The sequence below is a fragment of the Andrena cerasifolii genome, chromosome 8, assembly GCF_050908995.1.
Source record: "Andrena cerasifolii isolate SP2316 chromosome 8, iyAndCera1_principal, whole genome shotgun sequence".
NCBI lineage: Eukaryota > Metazoa > Arthropoda > Insecta > Hymenoptera > Andrenidae > Andrena > Andrena cerasifolii.
Window position 1 is genome coordinate 9,289,271 of NC_135125.1, and position 15,848 is coordinate 9,305,118.

Genomic DNA, 15,848 nt, shown 5'->3' on the forward strand with positions numbered 1-15,848 from the left:
TATTATCATTATTATTAATATTATTATTATATTATATTGTATTATTATTAATACTGTCACCGTCAGCATCGTCGTTGTCATCGTCGTTGTCGACCACCACCATCGTCCATCGTCGCGAAATCATCCCCTCACCGCTCTGACCGATTTTCTTACCTTCTTTTCTTTCCAGCCCTCTGTTTATTCATCAGCGCTCCATGCACCGCGCTCTTTCGTTCTTTTCCTTCGTGGTCCGGGGGAGGTCACTCGACTCCCGCGATCTTCACTGTCGCCGATCTTCTTCCCGCGAACCAAAACGATGCTTCTTCGCTGGCCGATTTCTTCTCGTTGCGACGTCTGTTACGTTTTTTCTCGTCGAAAGAGGAACTCGAGGATTCGGGAGGATCGCGACCGCCGAGATCCCCTCCTCGAGTAGATCGATCCTCGGAACGATCGCGGTCGCGTTTCGACGGGGCACCGGGTGCTTGCGAAATTCGAGGGTTCGCCGAGGCGGTGGCGACTCCTGCGCTTCGGAGAGCAGGGGCTGCTCGGGATCGCTTTCTTCTCTTGAAAGAGAAAAGGGAATCCAAGCGATCTCCAGCAGCCGTCGTTGCTTCCTGTCCGAAGCACGGACCACCTTGGACTCCCGTCTCCAAACGAGTCCCGTCGCCCTCGCGCGAAACTTCATAGGCTAAATAATTCTAACGCAGTGAGCGGACTCACGCGCGGGGGGAACCACGCCAAACGGTCGCCGGGACGCGCGGCGCGCTCGAGAAACGTGCGTCGGGCTCCTTCGGGGCGTTTTTCATTTTTCTAGAGGCATTGCAAAGAACCGTAACTGTTTGCGGAAGGAGCCCTTGCACGGGGACTGTCTCCTTTCCCGAGAGAAAATCCAAATCATCCCCTGCGCTACCGCCTGTCGCTCCTCTTCCCAGAAATGAGAACTCGAGCGCGCCGCGACGTCCCCGGCGAGTAACCACGAATCGGTTCCCCTCTGGTTAAACTTAGGCTAATTAGGAAAATTCGGGGAACATTTAGAGAACGAATGCTCTGGGAACGGAGCTCTCTCTCTCTCGAGGGTGTGATAGGAAAATTCACGGGAACCCGGGGGAGCTGGATGGAAGAGCGATCGATCGTAATCGAAAGCACTGGTGCCGAGAGGGCGCGAGAAGAAGCACCGAACCCTGTTATCATTGTTATCGTCCCTCATCGTCCCTTACAGCCCATCCCCCGTTTCCCTTCCCTCGTCATTTCCACGCGTGCGTGTGCGTGTGTGCTCGGCGCGGCGCGATCCAGCGTTCCGAATCGAAGCCGATCGATCCTCGATTCCGACGCGAGCCTTCGCCCATTTCCACTCAGAACCAGCGACAATCAGCGACGACAATTGTCGGTGGATCGATCAGCGCGTCGGGGAAGGAGGATGTCTCCTCTCATCCCTCGCGATATCGATCCCACTTCCACCCACAATCTTCGTCCACGGATCCTTCGCTCGCGGTTCACAGACGCCACCGGTCGCGGTCTCTCGGCTTATTTAATTTGTAAATAAATCACGGTTTAACCAACATGACCAGCGAGTTGTTTGATTCTGCGCGCCGAGAGCGAGATCGAGCGATCGATTCGACGCCTGTTAGGATTCGAAGGAGGTGCACGACGGAGGAGCGCGGGCACGTGAATGTTACCGATTTACTTCGAGCACAGTCGATTCCCATCGACACTCTTGTGCAGCTTCGAGAATTTCGAAAATTCCGCGCGCGCGCGCGCGCGTGGATCGTTCCACCGCGAGCCATCCGAACGCACTCGTTCAAGTTCGGGGACGCTTGACAGCCTTTTGCTCAAAGCAAATGTTACCATTCTGTCGACACAATCTGATCTTGCGACCAACGGAGAAACAGCTGTGACAAAATTAATCGGTAGATAGGATTATTAAGGCCCCTTGCGTGTACCAAATTGCTCGGCGATTAACAGATGCCTCGGGAGGGAGGCTCGCTCCGATATGCTTCACTTCGCGCGTGGTGTAAATAAGTAAATAAATTTGAACCGCCCTCGACAGGCTCAGATTGTGCCCGGCCATAAACATTTATTAGCGACTAAACGCGCTGTTGCATACGTGAGATGTTCGCTTGATAATTTATTGTAACCGTTATGGAATGGGGAGGAGCGAATGAGAGGAGGGATAGAGGAGCTGTTGATCGGAAAAGATTTATTGTAACATAGTTCTTCCTGGAGCTCGTGCTAAGAGTCGCGGGAAAGTTATCGACAGCGCGGCGCTCGATCCGGGAAGCCGGATCGGAGCGTAGACAGATGGCTTCGCTGACTGTTCTAGAAATTTGTAAATCAACCACCGATACTTTCTTCTCGCCTCGTTCGTTTACAGCAAGCACTCTGGGCAATTGAAGCGTACGAGCACCCTCTGTACAGCACCCGTTCTTATTTCCCATATTTATTTCGAATCCGGCGCCAATGGCCGGGTTCGCGCGTCTCGAGCGCTCGTCGCGGAACGCGCTCGAAGCTCCTAGAAAGAGGCCCCGAGTGTCCGGGCATGTTTGAAGGCAGCTTCCAGCGTGCTCCTTGGCGAGCGTCGCGCAAGTGGAAGCGCGGCTTAAGGCCACGATAAATGAGAGAGAGCGGGGAGAATATTGGGAAAAGCTTCTCGACGATTCTCCTCGACAGATCCGCTCCGAGTAAGCTAGATAGCAGACGCAACTTTGTAAATCGAAAGCTCGTTCCGATTCGAGTGGATGCCGCGCTCCGTCATTTCGATATATCGATCGCAGCCGCTGTGTATCGCTGCCCGAAGTAGCGCGCCGCGGGTCGCGCTGGAATTCGAACGGAACTGGAAGCGATCTCCGAGGCGAGGCTCGCTCGATCGATAAGCAGGAGATCGACACGAGATCTCGAGGAGGAGAACGGTTCCTTAGTCTCAATTACTATAATAAGTATAGCTGGAACGTCACTCGCGGCGAAGAGCCGTCTCGAGGGGCGCGCCATGCTCTCAGCTCGTACAGTCGTGACAATCGACTCGAGATCTATCGCTGTAACCACTGCCACTTTGACGGCGCCCGGTCGATAAGCGATCGCGACTCTGATAAAGAAACACTTGTCTCCCTTGATACCGATCCGCGAGCATTGTTAATTACACGACTCACGATGCATCTATTGTCAACTCGACTGTTCTGATTATTAGAAATATTTTCACTTCAATTTTGTTGCGATGTAAAAAAACTCTTATCTTCTCCGAGTGATAAGTAGCGCATATTTAGGGGGTCATTCTACTTTGATCGATCGAAAAATTTAGCTACTTTCAAAGATTCTTTTTCTCAGTGAATAGAATGGAATAAATGTTTTTGGTATTTATTAAGCTACTAAGCTGTTGACGAGAAATCTTTAAAATAGCTTAAGTCTTTGGGCGATCAAGTAGAACAGCCCCTTAACGTACCAGCATGCCAAAGGAGCGCGAACATTGGGGATGTCAGTGGCTTTGAGTGCATCGTGGGGCCTGTAAATTGCACAAGTAATATGGAACCGCGTCGCTTACCGATACGTGTGCCGCGACCGTTCTATAGCCGGGACGATTTCAATCGAAGCGCGCCAATTTCGATCGACGAGCCCCATGCATCCGCGAGGGACTGCGGATCGATCCCCCGAGGTGATCGGTACGGTCCACTACCGGGGGGACTACTAGGGACGTCGCGTCGCGGACAGGCATTTCGTTACTGGTGTTAAAGAGTTGCTGGCAACTTGGCGAACTGAGAGAGCCGCCCTGGGTATCTTTGATTGTGTCTTTCGACTGGAGAAGTATCGAACTACTGTCCGCGAGGCGTCGGTCCATTCGTTTTCTCGTCTGTTACATTATCCACTCGCGAGGTGTGCCAGGTTCAAGTAGCTTCCGAGATCGAGGTGGTGGAACGAGACCTTTCCCGCGCCGTCTTGTTCGAACGAGCACTCGCTGCGCGGCGCGGGTGCGCAGTCGTCGCGCGTGTCGACGGATCGTTGGAGCAGTGATTAATGGATCTTTCGTTTGGAATTACTTGAACTTGGTATCGCCTCGACGTAGTTGAAACAGGCGTTGTCGCGATTGTGTTATAGAAAATGAAGATTGTTGAGATAGAGGAGGAGTGGAGAAGAGAGAGGCGTGTGTGTGCGTGTATTTATGAGAGAGAGAATAAGGATTAGAGAGAGAGAGAGAGAGAGAGAGAGAGAGAGAGAAAGCGAGGGAGCTTTAGTACGCGTGATTTGTGAGACAGAGGGAATTTTCCAAACGATGGCGTTTACCCCTTCACCAACTATATGCAATATGAAATTGAGTATACAAAGCAGAGCAGCGAGAACCATTTGTCCTAGTCCTAGTATTCAAACTCATCACCATAATTTATAACCGATTTCAATTTAAATCTAATAAAATGATGTTATAATACCAAGGCGCGCTTTCGTGATTTCATGCACACCCGCAACTGTTCAGGGGGATGTTTCCCCGAGCTTCTGGGATCAATGTTTTGAATAAACATAAGTTTACAGTAGAGAAGTGAAAGCGTAAATAAAATGTATTTGAACACAAATTTCGCGGGGTAAAACAGATTGCACGCCCCACGAGAATTTCGTACACCGCCATCTATCGGGTGATGACCAAAAGTGGCGCCCCCAATTGAAAAAAAATCCTACTAACTCTGTAATATATAAAATGAAATATCTCGTAAACTATTGACTTTTCGACGATCTTATCTCATATCTTTAATACGTAGAATAACTCGAGAAATCAACTCGTGTAACAAAATTGGTATGGTTCCATTTGAAAAAAAGGTGCAATTGCAATTTACAAGTGCATCGTTGCACTTGCGCGAAAAGTGATGCGATGGAACGAAAGAGCTTGTTAAACAGTACAAAAGTTTCCTATATAATTTTCTTGTACTTCCATTTGGAACAGAGCTATAACCTGACAAAGTTGCTAGAATCACTCGTTATACGGCAAGGTTTTAGTATGAAATTTCTCCGAAAGGCGGCGCCACTTTTGGTCTCTTCCGATAGATGGCGGTGTACCAAAATAAAGTGGAGTGCTGTTTCTCCTTTCATAACCTAAGATTTTAATATTCGAAACACTTTTCAAAACAGTGAATGTACGATATTGTTGTTAAAAATGGTTGCATAATGAACTACGGTGCCTGTAATAAAATGTATTCCACATACTAAACCATCTACTTAGCAGTTGAAAGTATATTTGACTAGTAATAGAATTGTGAGAGGTTATCTCTAAACTCTCACCATGGCGAAGGATAAAAGAGGTATTTAAATTACTCTAATATTTCATTGAGAATACAGTTCTACGCATCATTTACTTAAAGATAATTGCCTCGACACTCGTGTCTCATTTATTCGTAGTGTTCGAAGAAAGCAAGGAGGAACGTATGGTTATGACAATTGGCGAAGTTATACAGGAACTCCTGAAAGCGCACCACGAAAACAGAGACGTAGATTTAAACAAGTTGAAAACTCGAATTTCTTCTAAGTACGGCCTGGAAGCATCGCCCAGACTAGTTGATATCATTGCAGCTGTGCCAGCCGACGCGCGGAGGATATTGGTACCAAAGTTGAAGGCGAAGCCTATCAGAACCGCCAGTGGAGTTAGTACCTTAACACATCCATATTTAGATGCAAGATGATAAGCGAAGAATACATTCTGCGGATAATCTGATGCTTACAGATAGCTGTCGTGGCTGTAATGTGCAAACCTCACAGATGCCCTCACATTAACATGACTGGAAACATTTGCGTTTATTGCCCCGGCGGGCCTGACTCGGACTTTGAGTACTCGACGCAATCTTATACTGGTTACGAGCCCACGTCTATGAGGGCCATTCGTGCGAGATATAATCCATTTCTGCAGACGAGGCACCGCGTCGAACAAGTAAAGTCAAAGATTTATTTCTCTTCCTCGTATCGCTGAAATCTGGCTTAATAACGATGTTAAATCATTTGTAGCTGAAACAATTGGGACACAGCGTAGATAAAATTGAATTTATCGTGATGGGAGGTACTTTCATGTCATTGCCAGAGGATTACAGAGATTATTTCATTAGAAATCTACACGACGCATTGTCTGGGCATGTAAGCAGCAATGTCGACGAAGCGGTGAAATATTCCGAACGAAGTCGGACGAAATGCATTGGGATCACCATAGAAACGAGACCAGATTATTGCCTTAAGAAGCATCTTTCCGATATGTTGCGCTACGGGTACGTGGACTCCAGGATATTTTGTGAAAAGAAATGTTTTATGTTGGTCGTTTGAAACGAAGAATCGTTTCAGGTGTACTCGCTTGGAGATCGGTGTGCAATCTGTTTACGAAGACATAGCACGAGACACTAATAGGGGGCACACTGTACGCGCAGTGTGCGAGAGCTTTCAGTTATCAAAGGATGCTGGTTTTAAAGTAATAGCGCATATGATGCCGGATTTACCAAACGTGGACATCGAGAGGGATGTGAATCAGTTCATTGTAAGTCACAGTTCTGTTTGGCTATCTGGTTTTCCTGCTTCTTTTAATTTTAATTGAAGACTGACGCGTCTGTAGGAGTTTTTTGAAAACCCTGCCTTCAGAGCGGACGGTCTGAAAATTTACCCAACGTTAGTTATACGTGGCACAGGTTTGTACGAATTATGGAAGACGGGCAGATACAAAAGCTATCCACCGAGCGTTTTGGTGGATCTTATAGCTCGCATTTTGGCTCTGATACCTCCTTGGACACGTGTGTACCGCGTGCAAAGAGATATACCTATGCCTCTGGTCAGGTAACTGTAACTAGAGTGAATACTCGCTTTTCTTCCGTTAACATTTTATTGTGTCTTTAATCGCTCTTAATATACAGTTCGGGCGTGGAGCACGGAAATTTGCGGGAATTGGCATTGGCAAGAATGAGGGATTTGGGAACTGATTGTCGCGACGTAAGAACTCGAGAAGTCGGCATTCAGGAGATACACCATAAAGTACAACCCTATGAAGTGGAGCTCATACGTCGCGATTACGTTGCCAACGGTGGATGGGAAACGTTTTTGTCGTACGAAGATCCTACACAGGATATCCTGGTTGGTTTACTCCGATTGAGGAAGTGTTCTAGTGAGACATTCAGGTACAATATTGATTACTGAGGCATGATCAAGAAAGCGCAATTATATATTAATCGATTTTGTACTTTGCAGGCCAGAATTGAATGATAAATGTTCGATAGTGCGCGAGCTTCACGTGTATGGTAGTGTAGTCCCTGTGAATGCGCGAGATCCTACAAAGTTTCAGCATCAAGGCTTTGGAATGTTGCTGATGGAAGAAGCTGAACGGATAGCGAAGGAGGAGCATGGATCTCAAAAGATTTCTGTTATATCAGGTAAGATGGAAAATAAATTCTTTCAGTACGATACATTTCTGAGAACCTTTACAATATTATTTTCAGGTGTCGGAACACGGAACTACTACAGAAAAATGGGCTACGAACTCGACGGTCCGTACATGTCCAAAATGCTTGCAGATTGCACATAAATGTTGATTACATTCGTACAATAACGGAACATGTGCAGTTATTTTCTTACCCTTTGCTTAGAAAGAACTATAATATTAATTTCTCAACGAAAGAGCCGATAATAGAAATTTTCACCATCTTTAGTTTCAATTCTAACTGCTAATAGGAAGAAACAGTTGCAGAACTATATGACATTTATTACTCTAATAATTTATCTTTCATAAATTATAGAATTAGTAATCGATTAAGGGGGTAGACACGGGTAATGCAGCGCGCGGTATACCGACACAATCTGGCCCGAAACATGGGTTCGGGATTTTTCGTTTTTCGTCCTTATATGAGCAGATTTGGGGCTGGGCGAGGTCTCATTCGAAAGAGGAAGATTCAATGCGGAGCGCTCTGCTCGTGGTTCAACGAGATTGTGTTGATATGTAATAATATCAGTGTCCAAAGAAAAGCAAAAGTCGACAAAATATACCCGCAGAATCCAAGCATTTTTAGGTCACTAAAAGAGTTTTGTGACTCAAACGGTGAGCAGAGCGCTCCGCATTGAATCTTCTTCTTTCGAATGAGACCTCTCCCAGGCCAAAATCTGCTCATATAAGAACGAAAAACAAAAAATCGTGACTATATTCCCAAATCAGAGTTCCGCCATATTGGCGATAATACATAGCAAGTCACGTGACAAATTTAGTTGAGGTAGTAGATACGAGATGGCGCCTACTCGGGAGGACTGCCAACGTGGATTCATAGCAAAACTGAAGCGATAGCTGGATATACGAGCCACAATAAAAGCATGATGGAGTCAATGTATGCATTTTCGGACGATTGTAGGTTAGGTTATATTCATTTTAGGCATACATTGACATACATAACAACGGACTAACCTACATTAAAAAAAAATTTCCTATTGTACATCGATGGCTTACAATTAGTGCACACATATTGTATGTCCACTTTTAGCGTTTTTGAGAAAAACAGGTTCAAACATTCAATGGTACTTTATAATTACATAAATACTTTTTGCATTATTGTAATATAGGTATCACTGAAAGTATGTAATTAGTAGTATAAGTTAGAATCTGCAAAATTATAATAATAACTCGACAATAATGCTAGGAAGTTGGACATGCTATTGTAACCAAGTACAGAGGAGGACATACTATACTGAATGATATTATATAAAAATGAATGAAAGGAATAATACTGGAAATAATCTCACTTCAATATTATATTTATTTTTAAAGTAACAGGAATAAAAAAGTAATTTGCGGTAGATATAGGAACACTTTAAATTTTTTTTATTTATTGTTACATTTTTCCAAGACTATTTTCATCCAGTAACGTCTCCGGAGGGCAAATCAAAGAGCGAGACGTGGCGCAGATGTTTCGAAACAGTGACTGTTTAACGAAGAGACGCAGAATTTTGGAGCGCATTATTCCCTTTACTAATATATTTTCATACATGACAAACTGTTGTAACGTTTCTCCCATGTTCAATAATAGACAAGTCAAGTTACTAAAAATATTTTTCAAGTTACTAATATATTATACATTTCCTATGTACTTTACTGATATGTTAGTAGAATTGTACAGCGTTGAGATGTATTTTACATGAAATAAAGGGGAATTGTCTTAAATTAGGAAGATAATTATATTCTTTATATGTTTTGCCTGAAATTAGTTGTATTTTCTATAATAGACAAATCTATTTGTTGTATTTTCTATAATAGACAAATCAGATTGCTAAAAATATTTTCTTCTTGTTACAGATTAACCTTGGGAACATTTCTCGGTAGACAGGATTGAGGAACTTTAAGTGAGACAAATGATGGAAAGCTGATAGTGATTTTATACATAAAATGAAGTGAAATAATATATTTTATACTTAATAATAATACAATATTAATCAGCATTCATTTCTACATACTTATATTAATTTATTGTAACACTGTAAAAGCCTTTTCTGCAAATAAAGTGGGAAAAACTTGAAAAGAACTGTATTATTATTTAGAAATACCTTTTACATATTCCTATCCAAATTCCAAACCTTTGCAGCTTCGATTCCCAACTTTAAAGGTGACGCCTTTGAAACTGAAATTCAGAATACCTCTTTTCGCTTCATGTTCTCCTGATACCTGGGCCAAAATCTGGCCAAAAATTTCAGAACGCACAAAATTGGGCTTTGTAACAGGAGAACATGATGTCGAAAGAGGTGGCACTAAGTAACGTCTTCGGAGAGAGAATCGAGGATGCCTTCGAAGCTGAAATTCAGAATACCTCTTTTCGCTTCATGTTCTCCTGATACCTGGGCCAAAATCTGGCAAAAATTTTCAGAATGCACAAAATTGGGCTTTGTAACAGGAGAACATGATGTCGAAAGAGGTGGCACTAAGTAACGTCTTCGGAGAGAGAATCGAGGATGCCTTCGAAGCTGAAATTCAGAATACCTCTTTTCGCTTCATGTTCTCCTGATACCTGGGCCAAAATCTGGCATAAATTTTCAGAATGCACAAAATTGGGCTTTGTAACAGGAGAACATGCCGTCGAAAGAGATGGCACAAAATAATGTCTCCGGAGAGAGAATCGAGGATGCCTTCGAAGCTGAAATTCAGAATACCTCTTTTCGCTTCATGTTCTCCTGATACCTGGGCCAAAATCTGGCAAAAATTTTCAGAATGCACAAACTTGGGCTTTGTAACAGGAGAACATGATGTCGAAAGAGGTGGCACTAAGTAAAGTCTTCGGAGAGAGAATCGAGGATGCCTTCGAAGCTGAAATTCAGAATACCTCTTTTCGCTTCATGTTCTCCTGATACCTGGGCCAAAATCTGGCATAAATTTTCAGAATGCACAAAATTGGGCTTTGTAACAGGAGAACATGATGTCGAAAGAGGTGGCACTAAGTAACGTCTTCGGAGAGAGAATCGAGGATGCCTTCGAAGCTGAAATTCAGAATACCTCTTTTCGCTTCATGTTCTCCTGATACCTGGGCCAAAATCTGGCAAAAATTTTCAGAATGCACAAACTTGGGCTTTGTAACAGGAGAACATGATGTCGAAAGAGGTGGCACTAAGTAAAGTCTTCGGAGAGAGAATCGAGGATGCCTTCGAAGCTGAAATTCAGAATACCTCTTTTCGCTTCATGTTCTCCTGATACCTGGGCCAAAATCTGGCAAAAATTTTCAGAATGCACAAACTTGGGCTTTGTAACAGGAGAACATGATGTCGAAAGAGGTGGCACAAAATAATGTCTCCGGAGAGAGAATCGAGGATGCCTTCGAAGCTGAAATTCAGAATACCTCTTTTCGCTTCATGTTCTCCTGATACCTGGGCCAAAATCTGGCAAAAATTTTCAGAATGCACAAACTTGGGCTTTGTAACAGGAGAACATGATGTCGAAAGAGGTGGCACTAAGTAAAGTCTTCGGAGAGAGAATCGAGGATACCTTCGAAGCTGAAATTCAGAATACCTCTTTTCGCTTCATGTTCTCCTGATACCTGGGCCAAAATCTGGCAAAAATTTTCAGAATGCACAAAATTGGGCTTTGTAACAGGAGAACATGATGTCGAAAGAGGTGGCACTAAGTAAAGTCTTCGGAGAGAGAATCGAGGATGCCTTCGAAGCTGAAATTCAGAATACCTCTTTTCGCTTCATGTTCTCCTGATACCTGGGCCAAAATCTGGCATAAATTTTCAGGATGCACAAAATTGGGCTTTGTAACAGGAGAACATGATGTCGAAAGAGGTGGCACTAAGTAACGTCTTCGGAGAGAGAATCGAGGATGCCTTCGAAGCTGAAATTCAGAATACCTCTTTTCGCTTCATGTTCTCCTGATACCTGGGCCAAAATCTGGCATAAATTTTCAGAATGCACAAAATTGGGCTTTGTAACAGGAGAACATGCCGTCGAAAGAGATGGCACAAAGTAATGTCTCCGGAGAGAGAATCGAGGATGCCTTCGAAGCTGAAATTCAGAATACCTCTTTTCGCTTCATGTTCTCCTGATACCTGGGCCAAAATCTGGCAAAAATTTTCAGAATGCACAAAATTGGGCTTTGTAACAGGAGAACATGATGTCGAAAGAGGTGGCACAAAATAATGTCTCCGGAGAGAGAATCGAGGATGCCTTCGAAGCTGAAATTCAGAATACCTCTTTTCGCTTCATGTTCTCCTGATACCTGGGCCAAAATCTGGCATAAATTTTCAGAATGCACAAAATTGGGCTTTGTAACAGGAGAACATGATGTCGAAAGAGGTGGCACAAAATAATGTCTCCGGAGAGAGAATCGAGGATGCCTTCGAAGCTGAAATTCAGAATACCTCTTTTCGCTTCATGTTCTCCTGATACCTGGGCCAAAATCTGGCATAAATTTTCAGAATGCACAAACTTGGGCTTTGTAACAGGAGAACATGATGTCGAAAGAGGTGGCACTAAGTAAAGTCTTCGGAGAGAGAATCGAGGATACCTTCGAAGCTGAAATTCAGAATACCTCTTTTCGCTTCATGTTCTCCTGATACCTGGGCCAAAATCTGGCATAAATTTTCAGAATGCACAAAATTGGGCTTTGTAACAGGAGAACATGATGTCGAAAGAGATGGCACAAAGTAATGTCTCCGGAGAGAGAATCGAGGATGCCTTCGAAGCTGAAATTCAGAATACCTCTTTTCGCTTCATGTTCTCCTGATACCTGGGCCAAAATCTGGCATAAATTTTCAGAATGCACAAACTTGGGCTTTGTAACAGGAGAACATGATGTCGAAAGAGGTGGCACTAAGTAAAGTCTTCGGAGAGAGAATCGAGGATACCTTCGAAGCTGAAATTCAGAATACCTCTTTTCGCTTCATGTTCTCCTGATACCTGGGCCAAAATCTGGCATAAATTTTCAGAATGCACAAAATTGGGCTTTGTAACAGGAGAACATGATGTCGAAAGAGATGGCACAAAGTAATGTCTCCGGAGAGAGAATCGAGGATGCCTTCGAAGCTGAAATTCAGAATACCTCTTTTCGCTTCATGTTCTCCTGATACCTGGGCCAAAATCTGGCATAAATTTTCAGAATGCACAAAATTGGGCTTTGTAACAGGAGAACATGATGTCGAAAGAGGTGGCACTAAGTAAAGTCTTCGGAGAGAGAATCGAGGATACCTTCGAAGCTGAAATTCAGAATACCTCTTTTCGCTTCATGTTCTCCTGATACCTGGGCCAAAATCTGGCATAAATTTTCAGAATGCACAAAATTGGGCTTTGTAACAGGAGAACATGATGTCGAAAGAGGTGGCACAAAATAATGTCTCCGGAGAGAGAATCGAGGATGCCTTCGAAGCTGAAATTCAGAATACCTCTTTTCGCTTCATGTTCTCCTGATACCTGGGCCAAAATCTGGCAAAAATTTTCAGAATGCACAAACTTGGGCTTTGTAACAGGAGAACATGATGTCGAAAGAGGTGGCACTAAGTAAAGTCTTCGGAGAGAGAATCGAGGATACCTTCGAAGCTGAAATTCAGAATACCTCTTTTCGCTTCATGTTCTCCTGATACCTGGGCCAAAATCTGGCATAAATTTTCAGAATGCACAAAATTGGGCTTTGTAACAGGAGAACATGATGTCGAAAGAGGTGGCACTAAGTAACGTCTTCGGAGAGAGAATCGAGGATGCCTTCGAAGCTGAAATTCAGAATACCTCTTTTCGCTTCATGTTCTCCTGATACCTGGGCCAAAATCTGGCAAAAATTTTCAGAATGCACAAAATTGGGCTTCGTAACAGGAGAACATGATGTCGAAAGAGGTGGCACTAAGTAACGTCTTCGGAGAGAGAATCGAGGATGCCTTCGAAGCTGAAATTCAGAATACCTCTTTTCGCTTCATGTTCTCCTGATACCTGGGCCAAAATCTGGCAAAAATTTTCAGAATGCACAAAATTGGGCTTTGTAACAGGAGAACATGATGTCGAAAGAGGTGGCACTAAGTAAAGTCTTCGGAGAGAGAATCGAGGATGCCTTCGAAGCTGAAATTCAGAATACCTCTTTTCGCTTCATGTTCTCCTGATACCTGGGCCAAAATCTGGCATAAATTTTCAGAATGCACAAAATTGGGCTTTGTAACAGGAGAACATGCCGTCGAAAGAGATGGCACAAAGTAATGTCTCCGGAGAGAGAATCGAGGATGCCTTCGAAGCTGAAATTCAGAATACCTCTTTTCGCTTCATGTTCTCCTGATACCTGGGCCAAAATCTGGCAAAAATTTTCAGAATGCACAAACTTGGGCTTTGTAACAGGAGAACATGATGTCGAAAGAGGTGGCACTAAGTAAAGTCTTCGGAGAGAGAATCGAGGATGCCTTCGAAGCTGAAATTCAGAATACCTCTTTTCGCTTCATGTTCTCCTGATACCTGGGCCAAAATCTGGCAAAAATTTTCAGAATGCACAAAATTGGGCTTTGTAACAGGAGAACATGATGTCGAAAGAGGTGGCACTAAGTAACGTCTTCGGAGAGAGAATCGAGGATGCCTTCGAAGCTGAAATTCAGAATACCTCTTTTCGCTTCATGTTCTCCTGATACCTGGGCCAAAATCTGGCAAAAATTTTCAGAATGCACAAAATTGGGCTTTGTAACAGGAGAACATGATGTCGAAAGAGGTGGCACTAAGTAACGTCTTCGGAGAGAGAATCGAGGATGCCTTCGAAGCTGAAATTCAGAATACCTCTTTTCGCTTCATGTTCTCCTGATACCTGGGCCAAAATCTGGCAAAAATTTTAAGAGTGCACAAAATTGGGCTTTGTAACAGGAGAACATGATGTCGAAAGAGGTGGCACTAAGTAACGTCTTCGGAGAGAGAATCGAGGATGCCTTCGAAGCTGAAATTCAGAATACCTCTTTTCGCTTCATGTTCTCCTGATACCTGGGCCAAAATCTGGCAAAAATTTTCAGAATGCACAAAATTGGGCTTTGTAACAGGAGAACATGATGTCGAAAGAGGTGGCACTAAGTAACGTCTTCGGAGAGAGAATCGAGGATGCCTTCGAAGCTGAAATTCAGAATACCTCTTTTCGCTTCATGTTCTCCTGATACCTGGGCCAAAATCTGGCAAAAATTTTCAGAATGCACAAAATTGGGCTTTGTAACAGGAGAACATGATGTCGAAAGAGGTGGCACTAAGTAACGTCTTCGGAGAGAGAATCGAGGATGCCTTCGAAGCTGAAATTCAGAATACCTCTTTTCGCTTCATGTTCTCCTGATACCTGGGCCAAAATCTGGCAAAAATTTTCAGAATGCACAAAATTGGGCTTTGTAACAGGAGAACATGATGTCGAAAGAGGTGGCACTAAGTAACGTCTTCGGAGAGAGAATCGAGGATGCCTTCGAAGCTGAAATTCAGAATACCTCTTTTCGCTTCATGTTCTCCTGATACCTGGGCCAAAATCTGGCAAAAATTTTCAGAATGCACAAAATTGGGCTTTGTAACAGGAGAACATGATGTCGAAAGAGGTGGCACTAAGTAACGTCTTCGGAGAGAGAATCGAGGATGCCTTCGAAGCTGAAATTCAGAATACCTCTTTTCGCTTCATGTTCTCCTGATACCTGGGCCAAAATCTGGCAAAAATTTTCAGAATGCACAAAATTGGGCTTCGTAACAGGATAACATGACGTCGAAAGAGGTGGCACTAAGTAACGTCTTCGGAGAGAGAATCGAGGATGCCTTCGAAGCTGAAATTCAGAATACCTCTTTTCGCTTCATGTTCTCCTGATACCTGGGCCAAAATCTGGCAAAAATTTTCAGAATGCTCAAAATTGGGCTTCGTAACAGGATAACATGACGTGGAAAGAGGTAGCGCAAAATAATGTCTCTGAAGAGAAGTAGAAGCCTTGAACGAAAGTCGATAGAGTTTGAGGGTATTGAATGGCATATTTAAAGTAGTGCTTTAATGCGAAGATTTTTAAAACCACTCTGCGTGGAAGGATCTTTTTAGGTGTTCTTTTTAGCATATCTTTTATATGTGATTTGGAATAGGAAGGAGTAAGTAGTGCTCGTTAAATAAAAAAACTCTTTTACCACTTAACTGCAATTTATTCAAATAAGTGAAATGCAATACAATGAAATGTTACAAGTGTAACTGGGTTAGGTCTGGGTTAGGGGAGGGTTAGGGGTATCCTTTAGGGATTTCTCCACGAAAAAAAAAAAAAAAAAAAAAGGTCTAGGTGAGGGTTAGGGGTATCCGGTAGGGATTTCTCCACGTAAAAAAAAAAAAAAAGGGCTGGGTTAGGTCTGGGTTCGGCTGAAGCAGTATCTTGTGCAAATTTCATATCAATGAACCCAGTCGAAAATGCAGCCGGTTTAACGTCTTTTATGTAAAAATTCCTTACCTGTAA

The 15,848-nt window shown here is 43.5% G+C and overlaps 1 protein-coding gene across 1 annotated transcript; it reads left to right on the forward strand.

Moving 5' to 3' along the window:
* Positions 1-4,976: 4,976 nt before the first annotated feature.
* Elp3 (elongator complex protein 3) lies at positions 4,977-7,530 on the forward strand. Its single transcript, XM_076817652.1, has 9 exons — positions 4,977-5,252; positions 5,350-5,591; positions 5,672-5,875; positions 5,950-6,203; positions 6,277-6,466; positions 6,542-6,759; positions 6,837-7,097; positions 7,168-7,349; positions 7,416-7,530. The coding sequence occupies exons 1-9, from the start codon at positions 5,234-5,236 to the stop codon at positions 7,499-7,501; spliced, it is 1,656 nt and encodes a 551-aa protein (XP_076673767.1). The 5' UTR covers positions 4,977-5,233; the 3' UTR covers positions 7,502-7,530.
* The last annotated feature ends 8,318 nt before the right edge of the window (positions 7,531-15,848 follow it).